Source organism: Martes martes, assembly GCF_963455335.1.
Source record: "Martes martes genome assembly, contig: scaffold_65, whole genome shotgun sequence".
Lineage (NCBI taxonomy): Eukaryota > Metazoa > Chordata > Mammalia > Carnivora > Mustelidae > Martes > Martes martes.
In genome coordinates, this window is record NW_027666628.1 from 217,553 (window position 1) to 237,153 (window position 19,601).

At 36.5% G+C, this 19,601-nt stretch overlaps 1 protein-coding gene across 1 annotated transcript in view; it reads right to left on the bottom strand.

Moving 5' to 3' along the window:
- Window positions 1-19,601, bottom strand: part of LOC308337872 (ankyrin repeat domain-containing protein 26-like) — a 340,750-nt gene that overhangs the window by 212,516 nt on the left and 108,633 nt on the right. Inside the window, exons 21-24 of the mRNA XM_080831416.1 lie at window positions 19,396-19,544; window positions 5,893-6,060; window positions 3,972-4,005; window positions 3,484-3,625 (exon numbers count right to left, since the gene is read on the bottom strand). Of these exons, the coding sequence (XP_080687542.1) occupies window positions 3,484-3,625; window positions 3,972-4,005; window positions 5,893-6,060; window positions 19,396-19,544 (493 nt within the window). The remainder of the gene's footprint in view (window positions 1-3,483; window positions 3,626-3,971; window positions 4,006-5,892; window positions 6,061-19,395; window positions 19,545-19,601) is intronic.

Genomic DNA, 19,601 nt, shown 5'->3' on the forward strand with positions numbered 1-19,601 from the left:
TCTCATGATCTCACGATCTCAGGGTCCTAGGATCAAGCCCAGTGTTGGACTCCCCAATTAGAGGGGAATCTGCTTCTCCCTCTCATTCTGCCCCTCCCCCCTGGCTTGTGCTTGCACTCTCTCTCTCTCTCTCTCTCTCTCCTTCTCTCTCTCAAATAAATGAATAAAATCTTTAAAAAAAGAAAAGAAAAAATGGCCAAAACCTTTCTAAACTTAATGAAAACTCTAAACCCACAGATCCAGAAGGATCTGGCTAGGAGTGAAGAAAAGAAAGTAAACCTTTATAATTTTCTTAAACGACATATGATGTGTTATAACATTACTAGATGGAGGACTATGATGCTTACATCATATACTTTAGGCCCTAATCACCAAAATAGCAAAACTAAAGAGTTACAGCTAGTAAGCGAAATACATACATACACATAAACACATAAATAAAACTAAATCATAAAAATTACTTGCTTAATCCAAAAGAAATCAGAAAAAGAAGAGAATGGAATGAAGATCGGAAAGGACAAATTGAAGTCAAACAACATGATGACAGATTCAAATCAACTACATCAATAATCACAGTAAATGAAAATGGTCTAAAAGTCTCAATGAAAAGGCAGACTGTCAAAATGGATAAAAAAGGAAGACCCAGCTATCTGCCACCTATAAAAAAAATGCACTTTAAATGTAAAAACTACAAATGTGTTAAGGGGCCAGAAATATGATAGACCACACTAACACTTGGCAAAAGAAGGCTGAGCCTGAGCGGTTACATTAATACCAGACAAAATAGATTTCAAAGCAAAAACATTAGCAGCAATAAATAAGTTCATTTAATAATGATAAAAGGGTCAACTAAAGGAAGCATAATAAACCTAAATGTTTATGCATCTATTAATAGGTTCAAAATACATAAAGTAAAAATTGACAGAACTTCAGAGAAACAAGCAAATTCACAATTATAGTCTGAGAGTTCAGTAGGCAGAAAATCAGCAAGGACTTCGTAGACTTGAACACTACCGTTCTTCTCAAGCATCCGTGGAACACTTACCAAAAGAGACTATATTCTGGGTCATAAAATAAATTCTAATAAAAGGAGTAAGTCAAAAGAACTGAAGTCATAAGAGTGTGTTTTGTGACCACAAAGAAATGAAATTAGAAATCAAGAATAAAAATATCTCTGGAGAATACTCAAATATTTGCAAACTAATTAACGCCCATCTAAATAAACCCTGGGTCAGAGCGCCTGGGTGGCTCAGTTGGTTAAGTGTCTCCCTTCGGCTCAGGTCATGATCTCAGGGTCCTGGGATCAAGCCCCACACTGGGCTCCCTGCTTAGAGGGGAGTCTGCTCTAAGACTCGCTCGCTCTCGCTCTCTCTCTCTCACTCTCTATCTCTCTCTCTCAAATAAATAAAATCTTTAAATAACCCCTGGGTCAAAGAAGTAAGGAAAAAAGAAATTAGAAAATATTCTGAACTGAATGGGAATGAACATATAACACCTAAGAATTTCTGGAATCCTGCAGTAGCAGCACTCACATGAACATTTATAGCACTGAATGTATATACTAAAAAAGAAGAAAAGTCTCAAACTGATGACCTTTGGCTCCACCTGAAGAAATTAGTAAAATAGTAGTTAAAAAAAGTTTGATAAACTTTGGTTATATAGAAAAATCTGACAGAATTTTTTAAAAAGCTACTAAAACTAATAAGTAAACTTACCAAGTTCAAGAATGAACCTGGATCCATACCCTGTATCTTAAATAAAAAAGAACTCAAAATGGGAGTGCCTGCATGGCTCAGTCAGTTAAGTGGCTGCCTTTGGCTCAGGTCATGATCTCGGGTCCTGGGACTGAGTCCTGTGTCCAGCTCTCTGCTCAGCAGGGAGCCTGCTTCTCCCTCTCCCTCAGCCTGCCATTCCCCCTGCTCATGCTCTCCCTCTCTGTCAAATAAATAAATAAACAAATAAAATCTTTAAAAAAAAAGTGGATCTCATGGATCACAGATCTAAATGTAAGACCTAAAACTATAAAACTTTGTTATTCAACTGCGAAACTTCTAAAAGAAAGCGTGAGAGAAAACCTCTGACCTTGTGCTAGGCAAAGATTCCTCAGATAGGAACACCAAAAGCAAAAATCCATAAAAGAACAAAGGTATAAACTGGACTTCATCAAAAAGAAAAACTGCTCTTCAAAAGATACTGCTGAGAGAATGAAAAGTCACAGACTGGGAGAAAATGTTTGCAAAAAAAAAAATACAGGTGATAAAGGAACTATATCTAGAATATACAAAGAATTCTCTAAACTCAACAGGTAAGAAAACCTAATTTTTTAAAAGGTTTTATTTATTTGTTTGACAGAGATCAAAAGTAGGCAGAGAGGCAGGCAGAGAGACAGGAGGAAGCAGGTTCCCCGCTGAGCAGAGAGCCCGATATCGGGGCTCGATCCCAGGACCCTGGTATCATGACCTGAGCCGAAGGCAGAGGCTTTAACCCACTGAGCCACCCAGGTGCCCCAAGAAAACCTAATTTTTAAAATGACAAAGGATTTGGACAGTTCAAAGAAGATATACAGATGGCAAATAAGCCCACGAAGATATGCTCAACATTATAAGTTATTAGGGAAATGTATATTAGAACCATAATGATACATATATTACAGACCCATCGGAACATCTAAGACTTAAAAAACTGACAATACTAAGTGTTCATGAATATATAGGGAGAAATCAGAACTCTTACACATTGCTAGTGGGAATTGGAAATGGTGCAACTACTTTAGAAAACCATTCGGCAGTTTCATAATGAGGGAATACAAAGAGACACGAGACTTAAGGGTTATTACCTGCCTGAATTACAGTTAAGGTTTCATATGCATATACATATGTCAAAACTATCAAATTATACACTTCATAATGTGCAGTTGCCCTAACTTAAGCTGTTGAGGGGAAAAAAACCTCTATTATAAGAAAAAATATCTAAAACAGTGGCTGAGACACGGACAGAAGAATATGAAACAATCCAAGATGAAGCTGAGAACTGTGGTTTTTCACCCCAGAACGATGAGACGTAATAACTAAGCTTTAAGCAAGGGGGTCACGTGATGAAATATAAATTTTTAAAAATATATGGTAACTATGGTTGCAGTGTAGACCAAGATTCTGGGAAGTGGAATGCCAGGGAAAACAGTCCTGGGTCGTTTCAGTTTTCTAGGACAAATGTAGTGGTAACCTGACCTGACCTTGGGTGAAGGCACACAAGAGGAGAGTTAACACACATCAGGTGTGCCATTGCCATGACGAAAAACATAGTGGAAATTACAGCTCTTTGGCTAAGAGTATTCAACATTTCTCTATTTTCATATAAAACGTATTTCTGAGATGAGTAGCTCTATAACACATCAGTGTTGTATGGTACAGCACTAGACAAGAAGTGCACATATTACTATAGTAATGTACATACAAAGGCTTCATATTTACACAAGGGTCTTACCTTTACAATCCATGCGATGTTGTTCAATTAGCGACATGCAAGTCATATGATTAGAGCAAGGCATGTGGAAACCCTCCGAAATTGTTTCAGATGACAGAGTTAAGTCATCAAAGTCATCCATAGAATCAATTTGCTTTTTGACCTACAAATAAATAATACTACTTCAAAATGTCCCCTAAATGTTGATAAAATATACTAAGTGTAGAGAGATGATAAATACCCGTATCTTTTTACAAGAGTAAAAAAAAGGTACTTTCAAAAGGACTGATTTTTATCAAAATGACCTTTATCAATAACTAGTGTTTCTGAACAACTTTTTCAACGTATATGTCTGTACAACAAAGGCAGATTTTCTCTTTTTTCACTATGCCTTTCCTAAAGTAATTTTTTATCATGGAATAATATTTCTGATAAACATTATTTATCAAAATAACGTAATAAAATAAAAATTTAAAAATAAATGAAAAAAATTATATGTATATATTTACCTTTTCCTTGTCACTAGATGTTTCCTTTGCAGATCTAAAAAAAAATCAATTCTTTTCAGGCAAATATTAAATACTTAACATACAAAGAATATCTAAATCATATCTAAACTATATTATTAATAATGTTAACAAAGCATTAAATTTAGATCACACTGACAAAAAGCAAAGGAAAATCATAACGTTACTTGCATTATTTGACATGAAGAAACATACCACATTTTTTGTCATCATTTTCAATAAAAACAAGCTTTTACTGGTTCTAAAAACTATTTGGAAAGTGCAAGTTAAGTTCTTATATGAAAGAAACCCTTTTTTGATAATCATGATATTAGTGTTTTGAGGATCTACTGTGTAAATACTATGCATTATTATGAAAACTTCACATGTTTTAAAGGTATTTTAAGCCTCACAACAATCTTATAAACGTAGGTAATTATATTGGGTATTTTACACAGGAAGAAAATGAGGCACAGAAAAAAGTAACTTCCCAAAGCTGGTACAGGTGGTCAGGAGTAGACCCAGAATTCAAATCCAGGAAATGTGCCTTCAAAACACGTGTTTTACAGTATATGGTGAAAGTAATATTTAAGTGTTTTTAAGTAATCTGATAGCAAATGAATCTATGCGTATTCCATTTTTAGCTATAATTGTAAATAATAATTCATGAATCTTAACCATTTTTTTAAATAAAAAACTTCATATGTAGGCAATATTGAAAATCTACTTTCAAACAACTCAAGATTTGCTTCTTCTAAATAAGTTGATCAATGCGCATTCATTTATTCATTCAACTGTTTATTCACAAACAGACACTTATTGAGTATACTATGTAGGTGTCAATGACACTGTTGGTACAGGAATCTTCAGCTTTGTAATTTAGAACTTTATAAACCAAAAGTAATAATCTATGATAGATTGATAGTTTTTTTTTCAATTATAAATAAAATCTTTCCCCTTCCCCCAGAATCTAAACAAATATTAAGTAAATATAACCAGATAATTCAAAGTCCCTAATAAAACCATAGCTATTCATGATACTGTCAAAGGCACTGAATATCTGAAATTATCAAGGAATGGGGACGCCTGGGTGGCCCAGTGGGTTAAAGCCTCTGCCTTCAGCTCAGGTCATGACCCCAGGGTCCAGGATCAAGCCCCACAACGGGCTCTCTGCTCAGCAGGGAGCCTGCTTCCCTTCGTCTCTCTCTCTGCCTGCCTCTCTGCCTACTTGTGATCTCTGTTTGTCAAATAAATAAATAAAATCTAAAAAAATTATCAAGGAATGATTAGTTCTATTCAGAATGGCCTAAGGTTTGTATATTTACTATTATATGTATAGTTTTAAGTGAATGAATGATAGTATCTGCATATTCAATTATATGAGAATACTCCACGGTGGAACCAATTCTGAATAAACAATTTCTTGACACAAAACTACAAGAATAGGAATACTAAGGACAATTACTATATCATCTTTAAAAGAATGTAATACAATCAATAAGCTTTCTAACATTTGGAAATGTGAAAAAAATTAAATAAAATAGCCATGCCTATCTCCATTGGATCATTTCCGGGAGCATACAAAGGTATTCTAAAAGCTCCCATCTTAAAATTAAAAAATAAAGAAAATTCTTTTGAACTCCACATTCTTTTTCATATCATCCATTTCTCTATTACCTTTCCCTGTAAAAATTCTTTAAGGAGTTCTTTAAGTTTATTCATTACAGTCCAGCTTCCATGGTGACTATTGAAACTGCTCCTTGTCAAAGTCACTTGTCCTCATCTTAACCTTTGAAGCAGTGTGTCTGATATACTTGAGTATTTCTTGTCTTCACTTGTACCTACGCTACAGCATTTTATTTCCATAAAAAGTAATCACTGTTAAAATTCCTTCAGAAGGAAATAAAGAATTTGTAGATTTTACCTTCCTTCATCCTGATCCATTCCACTTGAAGTGTTGTCATCATTCATTTGTAGAGGATGAGAAGTTAGAGAAGGGGCTTTCTCAAACCTTGATGTAATCACAGATTCTTTTGATGTTTGTTTTTCTTTATCCCCTTTCCTTACTTCCTTTATATCCAAAGCAGGAGCACTATTTTAAAAAAATCCATTTAAAACATCCATTAAAAAGCTAATGTTTTCGGGAGCCTGGGTGGCTCAGTTGGTTAAGCCACTTCCTTTGGCTCAGTGGTCTTCTCCCTTCTCATGCTATTTCTTACTCTCTATCCCTCTCTCTCAAATAAATACTTGACCATTCTCTTATACCATACACAAAGATAAACTCGAAATGGATAAAAGACCTCAATGTGAGGCAGGAATCTATCAAAATCCTAGAGGAGAACATAGGCAGTAACCTCTTTGACATCGGCCACAGCAACTTCTTTCAAGACATTTCTCCAAAGGCAAAGGAATCAAAAGTGAAAATGAACTTTTTGGGACTTCCTCAAGATAAAAAGCTTCTGCACAGCAAAGGAAACAGTCAACAAAACAAAGAGACAACCCATGGAATGGGAGAAGATATTCGCAAATGACACTACAGACAAAAGGCTGATATCCAAGATCTATAAAGAACTCCTCAAACTTAACACACACAAAACAGAAAATCACATCAAAAAATGGGCAGAGACATGAACAGACACTTCTCCAAAGAAGACATACAAATGGCTAATGGACACATGAAAAAATGTTCATCTTCGGTAGCCATCAGGGAGATTCAAACCAAAACCACATTGAGATACCACCTTATACCAGTTAGAATGGCCAAAATCAACAAGACAGTAAACAACAAGTGTTGGAGAAGATGTGGAGAAAGGGGAACTCTCTTACACTGTTGGTGGGAATGCAAGTTGGTGCAGCCACTTTGGAGAACAGTGTGGAGATTCCTCAAGAAATTAAAAATAGAACTTCCCTCTGACCCTGCAATTACACTACTGGGTATTTACCCCAACGATACAGATGTAGTGAAAAGAAGGGCCATCTGTACCCCAATGTTCATAGCAGCAACGGCCACAATCCCCAAACTGTGGAAAGAGCCAAGATGCCCTTCAATAGACGAATGGATAAAGAAGATATGGTCCATATATACAATGGAATATTATGCCTCCATCAGAAAGGGTGAATACCCAACTTTTGTATCAACATGGACGGGACTGGAGGAGATTATGCTGAGTGAAATAAGTCAAGCAGAGAGAGTCAATTATCATATGGTTTCACTTACTTGTGGAGCAAGTAATAACATGGAGCACATTGGGAGATGGAGAGGAAAAGTGAGTTGGAGGAAATCGGAGGGGAAGACAAACCACGAGAGTGGTGGACTCTGAGAAACAAACTGAGGGTTTTGGAGGGGTGGGGGTGGGGGATTGGTTGAGCCTGGTGGTGGGTATTAAGGAGGGCACATATTGCATGGAGCACTGGGTGTGGTCCATCAACAATGAATATTGGAGCACTGGGAAAAAATTAAATTTAATTTAAAAAAATCTTTTAAAAATTTTTTTTAAAGATTTAAAAAGCCAATGTTTTCTAATAATTTCACTGGTCAAGAATTTAAAAAAACCCAATTTTTTGTAAAATTCTGCTACCCATTTCAATTCATTTATTAGTTCACAGAACAGTTATGAAGTCCAACCATATATAAGCAAATACACATCCCTTGCTTCAAAGACTGATCAATATACAACTACAATACAATGTCTTTGTGGTGACAAAGCAGCTGTGGACCTCTTTGTAGGAGCTGTGGAACCAAGCACCATAAACCAAGGGACGCAGGAAAACTCTTGCCTACCCATGCATCAGATAACAGGCACACTCACTACAGTCCCAGCTATGGACCCAGCAATAGCCCATAGACTGGCTCCAGCCCCTTCCTCTCAACCACATCTGGGAGCCCCTGGAAAACACTTAGATAATCACCCATTGACAAAAGAGCTTTTTTAGAAAAACTAGATTTCCTACAGTAAAGTTCCAGCACACCACCAGAGCAAAAACAAAACAAAACAAAACAAAATCAGGTTTGGATACACTGGAAAGGTAGTCATTAAAGACTACTTCAAATGCAAAGACAGCAATGTAAAACTTCAAAGAATATAAAAAGTCAAGGAAATATGATACCACAAAATGATCACAATAATCTTCCAGTAATTGATTTCAAACACATGAAGATCAGTAGTTTATCCAAAAAAGAATTCAAAATAGCAGTTTTAAGTAAACTCAGTGAGCTACAAGAAAACACAAAAAGCCAATTCAGGGGTGCCTGGGTGGCTCAGTCTGTTAATCACCTGACCTTTGATTTTGTTTCATGATCACAAGGTCATGAGATCCAGCCCAGCATCAGCCTTATGCTCAGTGTGGAGTCTGCATGTCGCTCCCCCTCTGCTACTTGCCCGGCTCACACACGTGCTCTCTCTAAAATAAATAAATAAACAAATAAAATCTTAAAAAACAAAACAAAACAAAAAAACAGTTCAATAAAATGAGAAAAATACTAGATGAACAAAATGAGAAGTTTAATAAAGAGTTGGAAGGGCACCTGAGTGGCTCAATGGGCTGAGCCTCTGCCTTCAGCTCAGGTCATGATCTCAGGGTCCTGGGATTGAGCCCCACATCGGGCTGTCTGCTCAGTAGGGAGCCTGCTTCCCCCTCTCTTCAGCCTGCCATTCTGCCTACTTGTGATCCCTCTCTCTGTGTCAAATAAATAAAAGCTTAAAAAAAAATGCTGAGAGAAAAGAACTGCCAACCAAGAATACTTTATTGAGCAAAATTATCCTATAGAAATCAATCAAATCAAATCAGTAAGTTTGATACACATTAACAGAATGGGAAAAAAATTACAAGGTCATCTCAATATGTGCAGAAAAAGCATTTGACAAAATTCAACATCTTTTCATGATAAACACTCTAAATAAAGTGGGTACCAAAGTATCATACCTGAACATAACTAAGACCACATATGAAAAACCCACAGCTAACATCATACTCAGTGGCAAAACACTGAAAGTTTTTCCTCTAAGTTCAAGAATAAGACAAAGGCACCCACCTTACCACTCGTATTAAACATCAGACTAGATAAAGAAATGAAAGGCATCCAGATCAGAAAAGAAGAAATCAAACTGTCTTTGTCTGCAGAGGATATGATCTTACATACAGAAAATGCTGAAGACACCACCAAAAAGCTGTTAGAACTAGCAAAGATGAAGGATACAATATCCACATATACAAATCCGTTACATTTCTATACATTAACCAAAAAAATCTGAAAAGGAAATTTAAAAATACCATTCACAAAAGCATCAAAAAGAACAAAATACTTAGGAATAAACTTAACCAAGGAGGTGAAAGATATGTACACTAAAATCTATGAGACTTTGATAAAAGAAACATCAGACACACAAATAGGAAGATATCTCATTATTCATGGATTAGAGAAATCAACATTAAATATCCACGTGACTCAAAGCCATCTGTAGATTCAATGCAATCCCCGTCAAAATTCCAGTGACATTTTTCAGAGAAATAGGAAAAAGAATACTTAAATTTATATAGAACAAAAAACACCCCAAATAAGCAAATCAGTCCAGGAAAGAACAAAGCTGGAAGCATCACACTTCCTGTTTTCGAACTGTTACAAAGGTACAATAATCAAAATAGGATGACCATTCATAAAAAAAAAAAAAAAAAACACAAAACGCAAAGAAACAGAATCAAGAACCGGACAATAAACCCATGGATATAGTCAACTAAAATTTGATAAGGGAGCTGAGCACACTCAAGGAAGAAAAGATAATCTCTTCAATAAATGATCCTGAGAAAACTGGATATTCACATGCAGAGAATGAAACCGGACCCCTAACTTACACCACTCACAAAAATTAACCCAAACTGGATTAAAGACTTAAATATATAACCTTAAACCATAAAACTCCTACAAGAAAACGGGGGAAAGCTCCCTGACATTGATGTTGGCAATGATTTTGGATGTGACATCAAAAGTACAAGCAACAAAAGCAGAATCGGTGGAACAAGCAATGTTTCTGCACGGCAAAAGAAACGAGCAACACTCTAGTTCCATTTACGTTGAATATATAGGGGAAGGAAAGGAAAAAATAAGATAAAAACAGAGATGGAAGCAAACCATAAGGGACTCTTAACTAGAGGAAACAAACAGGGTTGCTGGAGGGGAGGTGACGGGAAGATGGTCTAACTGTGCGGTGGGCATTAGGGAGGGCACTTGTGATGAGCACTGGGTGTTACATGCAGGTGATGAATCACTAAAGTCTACCCCTGAAACTAGTAATACAATATATGTTAACTAAGTTGAATTTATCTAAAAAACAAAGCAGAAACAAGTAACATAATGAAAAAGCAACCTACACAATGGATGAAAATATGTGCAAACCACACTATCTGAAAAAAGGTTAATATGTAAAGTATATAAGAAATTCATAAAATTCAACAGCAAAAAACCAAATACAATTAAAAACTGGGCAAGGCATCTTAATAGACAGCTCTCCTCAGAAGATATTCAAATGGCCAACAGGACCAAAAAATGGGCTCGACATCACTATTCATCAGGGAAATGCAGATCAAAACCATAATGATATATCGATCACCTCACACCTAATAAAATGGCTTACAACAAAAAGGGAAGAGATACCACTGGCAAAGATGTACAGAAAAGGGAATCCTTACACACTGTCACAGGACTGTAAACTGGTACAGCCACTATGCAAAACAGTGTGGAGGTTCCTCAAGAAACTAAAAATAGAACTATCAGAATATCCAGTAATCCTATTTCTGGGAACATTCTGACAGAAATGAATCAGTATCTCAAAGAGGTACCTGCGCCTCTATGTTTACTGCAGCATTATTTACAACAGCCAAGACATGGAAACAACCTACATGCCCATCAGGGGATCCACGGATTTAAAAATGTGGTGTATATATATATAGGAGAAGGGAGTTGAGGGAAATTGGAAGGGGAGGTGAACCATGAGAGACTATGGACTCTGAAAAACAACCTGAGGGTTTTAAACGGGCGGGGGGGGGTGTGAGGTTGGGGGAACCAGGTGGTGGGTATTAGGGAGGGCACAGATTGCATGGAGCACTGGGTGTGGTGAAAAAACAATGAATACTGTTACGCTGAAAATAAATAAAAAATTTAATTTAAAAAATGTGGTATATATTTACAATGGAATATTTTTAGCCACAAAAAAAAAGAGGGAAACCCTGCCATCTGTGACAGCATGAATGAACCTTGAGGGAATTAAGCTAAGTGAACGAAGTCATCCAAAAAGACAAATACTCTATAATCTTACACACGGAATCTTGAAAAAAACACATTTATAGACTTGTGGTTGCCAGGGGTAGGAGGCTGAGGGAAATGGATAGATATTGGCTAAAGGGTACAAACTTCCCATTACAAGATTAGTAAGATCTGAGGGTCTAATGTACAGAATGGTGATTACAGTTAATAATACTGTTACATATTTGAAAGTTACTAAAAGAGTTGCTAAAAAAGAAATGATAATTATGCGAGGTGATAGAGTTATTAACACTATTATCATTTGACAATATAAAAGAGTATTAAAGTAATACAGGTATACCTTACACCTACACAGTTATCTGTCAATTATACCTCAAAAAATCTGGACAAAATTCAACAATACTCACATGTCAAAAATAGCAATAATCTGATTAATTTTGTTTGAAAATAAAATTATTTGAGGGTGCCTGGATGGCTCAGTCAGATAAGGTCTGCCTTCAGCTCAGGTCATGATCTCCAGGTCCTGGGATCGAACCCCAAATCAGGCTCCCCGCTGAGCTTCGCCCTCTCCCTTTGCCCCTCCCTCCTGCTCATACTCTCTCTCACACAAATAATTTCTTCTTAATTTTCTTAAAGAAAATGATTTGGTAACTTTTGTATACTTTTACCTTACTATTTAATCCTAACATAAAAAGCTAGATTTACTAATACAAAATTATAATTACTTTTTCATGGACTAAATGCATGCAAGAGAATATTATTAGCATATAGCTACCTAAACTCACAAAAAGACTAAATTTCCCACAAGAGATGATTAATTTAGGAATTGAACATGAGCCCCTCAGAGCACTGAGAACAAAAACAAAGCTAGCAATTACTGTTTTAAAACTGTTAAACAGATAACTATTCTAGTTAAAATTTAACATCCAAAAAAGAAGGATCTTCCTGAAAGCAATTATTGAACAATCTCTCTCGACCTAAATTTCAAAAATAAATCTATAATTACAGAATATGAAATAGCTTTCATTTTGAACACAGTTGATAGAAGCAACTTTTAAATAGAAAAAAATCTAGTTAAAGTCGCCTCAAACTTAGGGTGGGGGGAACCCAAATAGGAATAGGAAGCCATAGTAACAAGAAGCCACCATATGCAGTTTTAAATGCGTGTAATTGATCAATGCCTACTGGCCTCACTCACCAATCAGGCAATGTCAGCTCCTCCTTTCTAAAAGAAAGCCAATATGGAACAAAATCACTCCAATACACATGCCTCGAGTGCCAACCAACCAACCAACAGTCTCACCCAAATTACCATGGTGTTTCAGATGATGACAAACCACTTAATTCTCTGAAAGCCCCCCAAACCTTAAACTCTACTCTTCCCAAAACCCTATATAAGAATAGCAGACTTCTCTGTCAGAAAAGACTGACCAGCATAGTTCTCTCTTACTAGTAGGCAATAAATTCCAGCTTCATCTTCTTAGTTTACATATTGAGGGCTCATAATCCTTTTGCAAGAATTGTTAAAATCTTATAATAATTTACAATCATATTTCATTTTCCCTAATAAAATATAAATGAAGTTTGTGATTCCTTTGATCCATTTTACTATAATTAAAGCTAACATAAATACCAGTAAAAGAATAAGTAGCAAGTAACCACAATATTGGGCCCCCAAAAAATTAAAAAAAAAATGTATACAACTGACAGGTTAAATTGTCAGAAGGGACCCATGTCAAACTTTCCTTTTGTTTAAGTGAGAATCAGTATTATGTTAAAAACAATACATGCAGGTTAAACCCCATTCACTCAATAAACATTTATTGAATAGAACTATATATGCTAGAACATTTTCTAGGCACTGAGAACATGGCAATGAACAGATAAAAATCCTATTCATGAGTGAAGTAAACACAAAAAACAATAAACTACACAGGCAAAATAGCCAGTAGTAGAGGAGAAAAACTAAAGCAGAGAAATCAAATTTTGATGTGCTATAGGATAACCAAGAAATCAGGATATTTCCCAAAATATAGGATAACCAAGAAATCGGGATAACCAAGAAAGGCCTTAATTTTTTTTAAGATTTTATTTATTTATTTGACAGAGAGAGAGATGACAAGTAGGCAGAGAGGCAGGCGGCGGGGCGGGGGTGGGGGGCGGCGGAGCAGGCCCCCCACCAAGCAGAGAGCCCGATGCAGGGCTTGATCCCAGGACCCCCGCATCATGACCTGAGCTGAAGGCAGAGACTCAACCCACTGAGCCACCCAGGCACTCCGAAAATTTTAATTAATTTAATTAAATTAATTTAATTAATTTTTAAGCAAAAATTAAATTAAAAAAAAAAAAGGAAGGAGCAAGGAGCAAGCAAGCCATAAGAGTATTATTGATGGGAAAAGCACTCCAGACAGAGTCAACAGGAAGTAGAGAGGTAAGCTCAAAGTGTTTATAGTGAGAAAAAAAAAAAAAAGTGAAACATTCAGTGTACCTCAGCAGAGTGAAAAGGACAGAAAATAGGAGTTCAAATCAAGGAGAGGTAGTAAGCAATAGGGAGAGACCTGAGATGAATAGATCACACAAGGCCTTGTAGGTGTTAGAAAGAACTTCGGCACATACTCTGAGCGAAATGGGAGGCAACTGGGGTTTGAGCAGAGGAAGACATACTCTGACTTATGTTTTAAAAGATCCACTGTGTTTAGAATTAATGGGAAAAGAAAAGGCAAAAGAACGAACAAACAAGAAGACCAATTAGTTAATTATTACACCGATACAGACAACAGATGACAGTGGCTTGGTCATGGAGGATGTGTTTGGCTTCTGATTATATTTTGAAGGAAGACCTGACAAGATTGGCTGACAGATTAGATGGGGCATGTATGAAAAAGAAAAAGACAGGAGTCAAAGATGATACCAAGTTTTTTGGCAGAGCAACTAGAATTGTCATTAACTTAATTAGGAAAGATAAGAAAGGCAGGTATAAGAAAGAATATCAGTAGTTCAATTTTGGGCATGTTAAGTTTGCAATACCCAATAACTATCCCCCAAAATATCAAATAGGTGGTTTTATATGTAAGTCTGGAATTCCACAGAGAGATGTGGGCTGGAGATACAAACTTGAGGATCATTAGAATATACAAGATAGTAAAAGTCAATGGGACGCCTGGGTGGCTCAGTTGGTTGGGCAGCTGCCTTCGGCTCGGGTCATGATCCCAGCATCCTGGGATCGAGTCCCACATCGGGCTCCTTGCTCCGTGGAGAGCCTGCTTCTCCCTCTGCCTCTGCCTGCCACTCTATCTGCCTGTGCTCGCTCGCTCTCTCTCTAAAAAATAAGTAAATTAAAAAAAAAAAAAAGATAGTAAAAGTCAAGAGAAAGAAAATCAAGGACTGATTCCTGGAAGGAGAATCAGGAGAATGAGGAGAAAGAAGCAAATCAGGCTGAGATGTACAGACTAGAAAGGCAGGGGGAAACCAGGTGAGTGAGTGATATTCTGAAAGCTACATGAAGACAGAATTTTGGAGAAGAGAGTTTTCCAATGGGTCAAATATTGCTGATAGGTTAAAAAAAAAGAGATCTAAGAAATTATGTCTAGACTTATTAAAATGAAAATCAGTGGTAACCTTTGAAAAATCAATTTTGGAGTAATGGGAGTGAAAATTACTAGTGAGAATTCAAGAGCGAATGGGAGGGAAGTAAGGATCACTGAGTGTACGTGGTTCTTTTAAGGATTTCATAGCTAAGTGGAATGATCACAGATGACTCAATTTTCTTGTTTAGTTCAATCCTTACACAATGATGATGTAGTATTTTTGTAATATTTTGAAATTTTTTAAATTGCATACATGTAGCACTAATTTTTTTTTTAATGTGCCTGACCAAGGGGACGCCTGAGTGGCTTAGCCGGTTAAGTCTTCGACTCTTGGTTTTGGTTCAGGCCATGATCTCAGGGTTGTGGGATCAAGCCCTGCACAGGGCTCTGCTCTCAGTGCCAAGCCCGCTTGTCCCTCTCCCCACCACTGCACCTCACCCCCCACTCTCTCTCTAATATAAACAAATAAAATCTTTTTAAAAAGCCAAACCAAAGCATTAAATAATTCAGGAAATTATACAAGCAAAAGACTCCTTAAAAATTTTCTAGATATATAATATTATATAAACTGATTATCATTTTTCTCATGCTTAGAAAGACCACAGAAAAACTCTAAGTTCCAACAGCAGTATTTCATGCTTGATAAAAATCATCTAACTCTAGGATAAATTCTACTATCCAAAATCATTAGTCATATTAAAATTCTGTAAGGAAAGTACAAGGGGTTTAGAATGTAGAAAATATTCCTATTTTGTAAACTGAATTCTCATAAATTCTATAATATGAAGTCACTATTGAAAATTTTGGTGAGGCGCATGTAGAAATAGATACTCTTTAAAAAGGAAGGATGATATGCTGGGGTGGGGGGAGGGAGAGGGGGGTGGGGTTATGGACATTGGGGAGGGTATGTGCTATGGTGAGTGCGGTGAAGTGTGTAAATCTGGCAATTCACAGACATGTACTCCTGGGGATAAAAATACATTATATGTTTATTTAAAAAATAATAATAAATTAAAAAATTAAAAATAAAATAAATTAATTTTTGTAAAAAAGGAAGGATAATAGCACGCGTGCATGGTACCTTAAGAAGAAGATTCAACGCATTAGCAACATCTTGGTTTATAGCACAGGGATCAAATCAAATGTTTGTATAGAACATGGGACAAGTTGCTATATGAAATCTCTTGGTAATACTCAGATCAATTTGAGGGTCCAACATTTGAGCACTCATGCATTAGGAACCAAGACCAAAACCTAGTGACTAGCAATTTTGTTGGTAATAAGAGTGCCAGTATAGCAGGTAACTTCCTTTTGCAACACAGCAGATTTTAAAAGTATTCCATTTTTCACAAAACTCGACCATTCTCCTACACCATACACAAAGATAAATTCTAAATGGATGAAAGACCTCAATGTGAGACAGGAATCCATCAAAATCCTAGAGCAGCACATAGGTAGTAACCTCTTCGACATCAGCCACAGCAACTTCTTTCAAGACATGTCTCCAAAGGCAAGGGAAACAAAAGTGAAAATGAACTTTTGGGATTTCCTCAAGATAAAAAGCTTCTGCACAGCAAAGGAAACAGTCAACAAAACAAAGAGACAACCCACGGAATGGGAGAACATATTCGCAACTGACACTACAGATAAAAGGCTGGTATCCAAGATCTATAAAGTACTTTATATCCAAGAGGCTGGTATCCAAGATCTATAAAGTACTTCCCAAACTTCACACCCAAAAAACAAATAATCAAGTCAAAAAATGTGCAGAACAACAGACACATGAAAAAGTGCTCCACATCACTCAGCATCAGGGAAATACAGATCAAAACCACAATGAGATACCACCTCACACCAGTCAGAATGGCTAAAATTAACAAGTCAGGAAATGACAAATCGTGGCGAGGATGCGAAGAGAGGGGGACCCTCCTACACTGTTGGTGGGAATGCAAGCTGGTGCAACCACTCTGGAAAGCAGCATGGAGATTCCTCAAAAAAGTGGAAAATAGAGCTACCTTATGACCCAGCAATCGCACTATGGGGTATTTACCCTAAAGATACATATGTAGTGATCCGAAGGGGCATGGGCACCTGAATGTTTATAGCAGCAATGTCCACAATAGCCAAACAATGGAAAGAACCTCGATGTCCATCAACAGATGAATGGATAAAGATGATGCGGGGTATATACACACACACACACATATATATATACATATATATACATATACATATATATGTGTGTGTGTGTGTATATATATATATATATATAATGGAATAGTATGCAGCCATCAAAAGAAATGAAATCTTGCCATTTGTGATGACATGGATAGAACTAGAGGGTATTATGCTGAGTGAAATAAGTCAATCAGAGAAAGACAACAATCATATGATCTCCCTGATATGAGGAAGTTGAGAGGCAACATGGGGGACTTGGGGGGTAGGAAAGAAATAAATGAAACAAGATGGGATCGGGAGCGAGACAAACCATAAGAGACTCTTAATCTCACAAAACAAAGTGATTGTTGCTGGGGGGAGAGGGGTAGGGAGAGGGTGGTTGGGTTATGGACATTGGGGAAGGTATATGCTATAGTGAGTACTATGAAGTGTGTAAACCTGGTGATTCACAGACCTGTACCCCTGGGGCTAATAATACATTATATGTTAATAAAAAAATAAAAAATTATATTAAAAAATGGGCAGAAGACATGAACAGACACTTCTCCAAAGAAGACATACAAATGGCTAACGGACACATGAAAAAATGTTCATCATCATTAGCCATCGGGAAATTCAAATCAAAACTACATTGAGATACCAACTTACACCAGTTAGAATGCCCAAAATTAACAGGACAGGAAACAACAAATGTTGGAGAGAATGTGAGAAAGAGGAAACCTGTTACACTGTTGGGAATGCAAGTTGGTGCAGCTGCTTTGGAAAATAGTGTGGAGGTTCCTCAAAAAGTTAAAAACAGGGCGCCTGGGTGGCTCAGTGGGTTGGTCCTCTGCCTTCGCCTCAGGTCATGATCTCAGGGTCCTGGGATCGAGTCCTGCATCGGGCTCCCTGCTCGGCAGGGAGCCTGCTTCCTCCTCTCTCTCTCTGCCTGCCTCTCTGCCTACTTGGGATCTCTCTCTGTCAAATAAATAAATAAAAATCTAAATATATATATATAATATATATATAATATATATAATGTAAATATATATATATATACATATATATATATATATGTATATATATATATATATTAAAACAGAGCTACCCTAAGACCCAGCAATTGCATTACTGGGTATTTACCCCAAAGATACAGATGTAGTGAAAAGAAGGGCCATATGCATCCCAATGTTCATAGCAGCAATGTCTACAATAGCCAAACTGTGGAAGGAGCAGAGGTAACCTTCAACAGATGAATGGATAAAGAAGATACGGTCCATATATACAATGGAATATTCCTCAGCCATCAAAAAGGATGAATACCAACATCTGCATCAACGTGATGGAACTGAAGGAGATTATGCTGAGGGAAATAAGTCAAGCAGAGAAAGACAATTACGACATGGTTTCACTTATTTGTGGAACATAAGGAATAGCATGGAGGAATTAGAAGGAAGGGAAAAATGAAGGGGGGAAAATAAGAGGGGGAGATGAACCATGAGACACTATGGACTCTGGGAATCAAACTGAGGGTTTTAAAGGGGAATGGGGTGGGGGAGTTGAGTGAGCCCAATGATGGGTATTAAGTAGGGCATGTATTGCATGGAGCACTGGGTGTTATACACAAACAACGAATCACAGAACACTACATCAAAAACTAATGATGTACTGTATGGTGACTACCATAGCGTAATTAAAAAAAAAAGAAAAAGAAAAAGAAATGCTGGGGTAGAAAAATAAATAAGTAAATAAAAGTATTCTAAAATTTGCATAAAACATGACATCAAACCAAAAACTTTAAATATACTTTGTTAAACAATCAGTACCTTGTAGACCTAAACTCATTTTTTCAAACAGTCGCGTACTACATTGTTTTACAGGGGTGAAAGTTTACTTCCCTATTGACAGATACTTAGACTATCTCCAACTTTTTATATGAAAATAATGCTAAAATAAATATCCTTAACATATGTCATATTTTATATATATATATAAATGTATAATAAATGTCCTTAGAATGTGTGTGTGTGTGTGTGTGTGTGTTTACACAAGTCATGTTTTCCTATAGGATCTAGTCCTAGCAATGAAGTTCTTGGGATAAGAGGTCAGAATATATAAAATTTTTGAAACACACTGCTAAATCACCCTTCGGAAGGGCTTTACCAATTTTATTTAACAACAGTGTATAAGAATGCCCTTTTCTTCACATTTGCTAACTTTGGTTGTTAATTTTTTAATAAAATATGTATCACTATGATAGCAAAAAATGGTATCTCATTATTTAAATTTTTCTGATTAGCACCCAAGATGAAATAGCCTTACTAAAAAACATAAAATTTGTTAATCATGAATGTTAGCTCCAACTAGAATTTGTTTTATAGGAAAATAATAATTACCTACTATTTAAGCATTGCTATAGGCTTACCCATCAGATTCTTCATTTTCCATAATAGGACATAGGTTGTTATCAGTTTTTCCACTCCCTCTTTGATGCATTAGTCCAGCAGCAGCAGAAGCATATACGCTTTCTAATACTGCCATTTCATCATTTTGGTGCTTCTCCGTTTCTTCAATCTTTAATGGAAGTTTGATAAGAAGGATAATCGTTACTAGTTTATTCATTAAAATGAA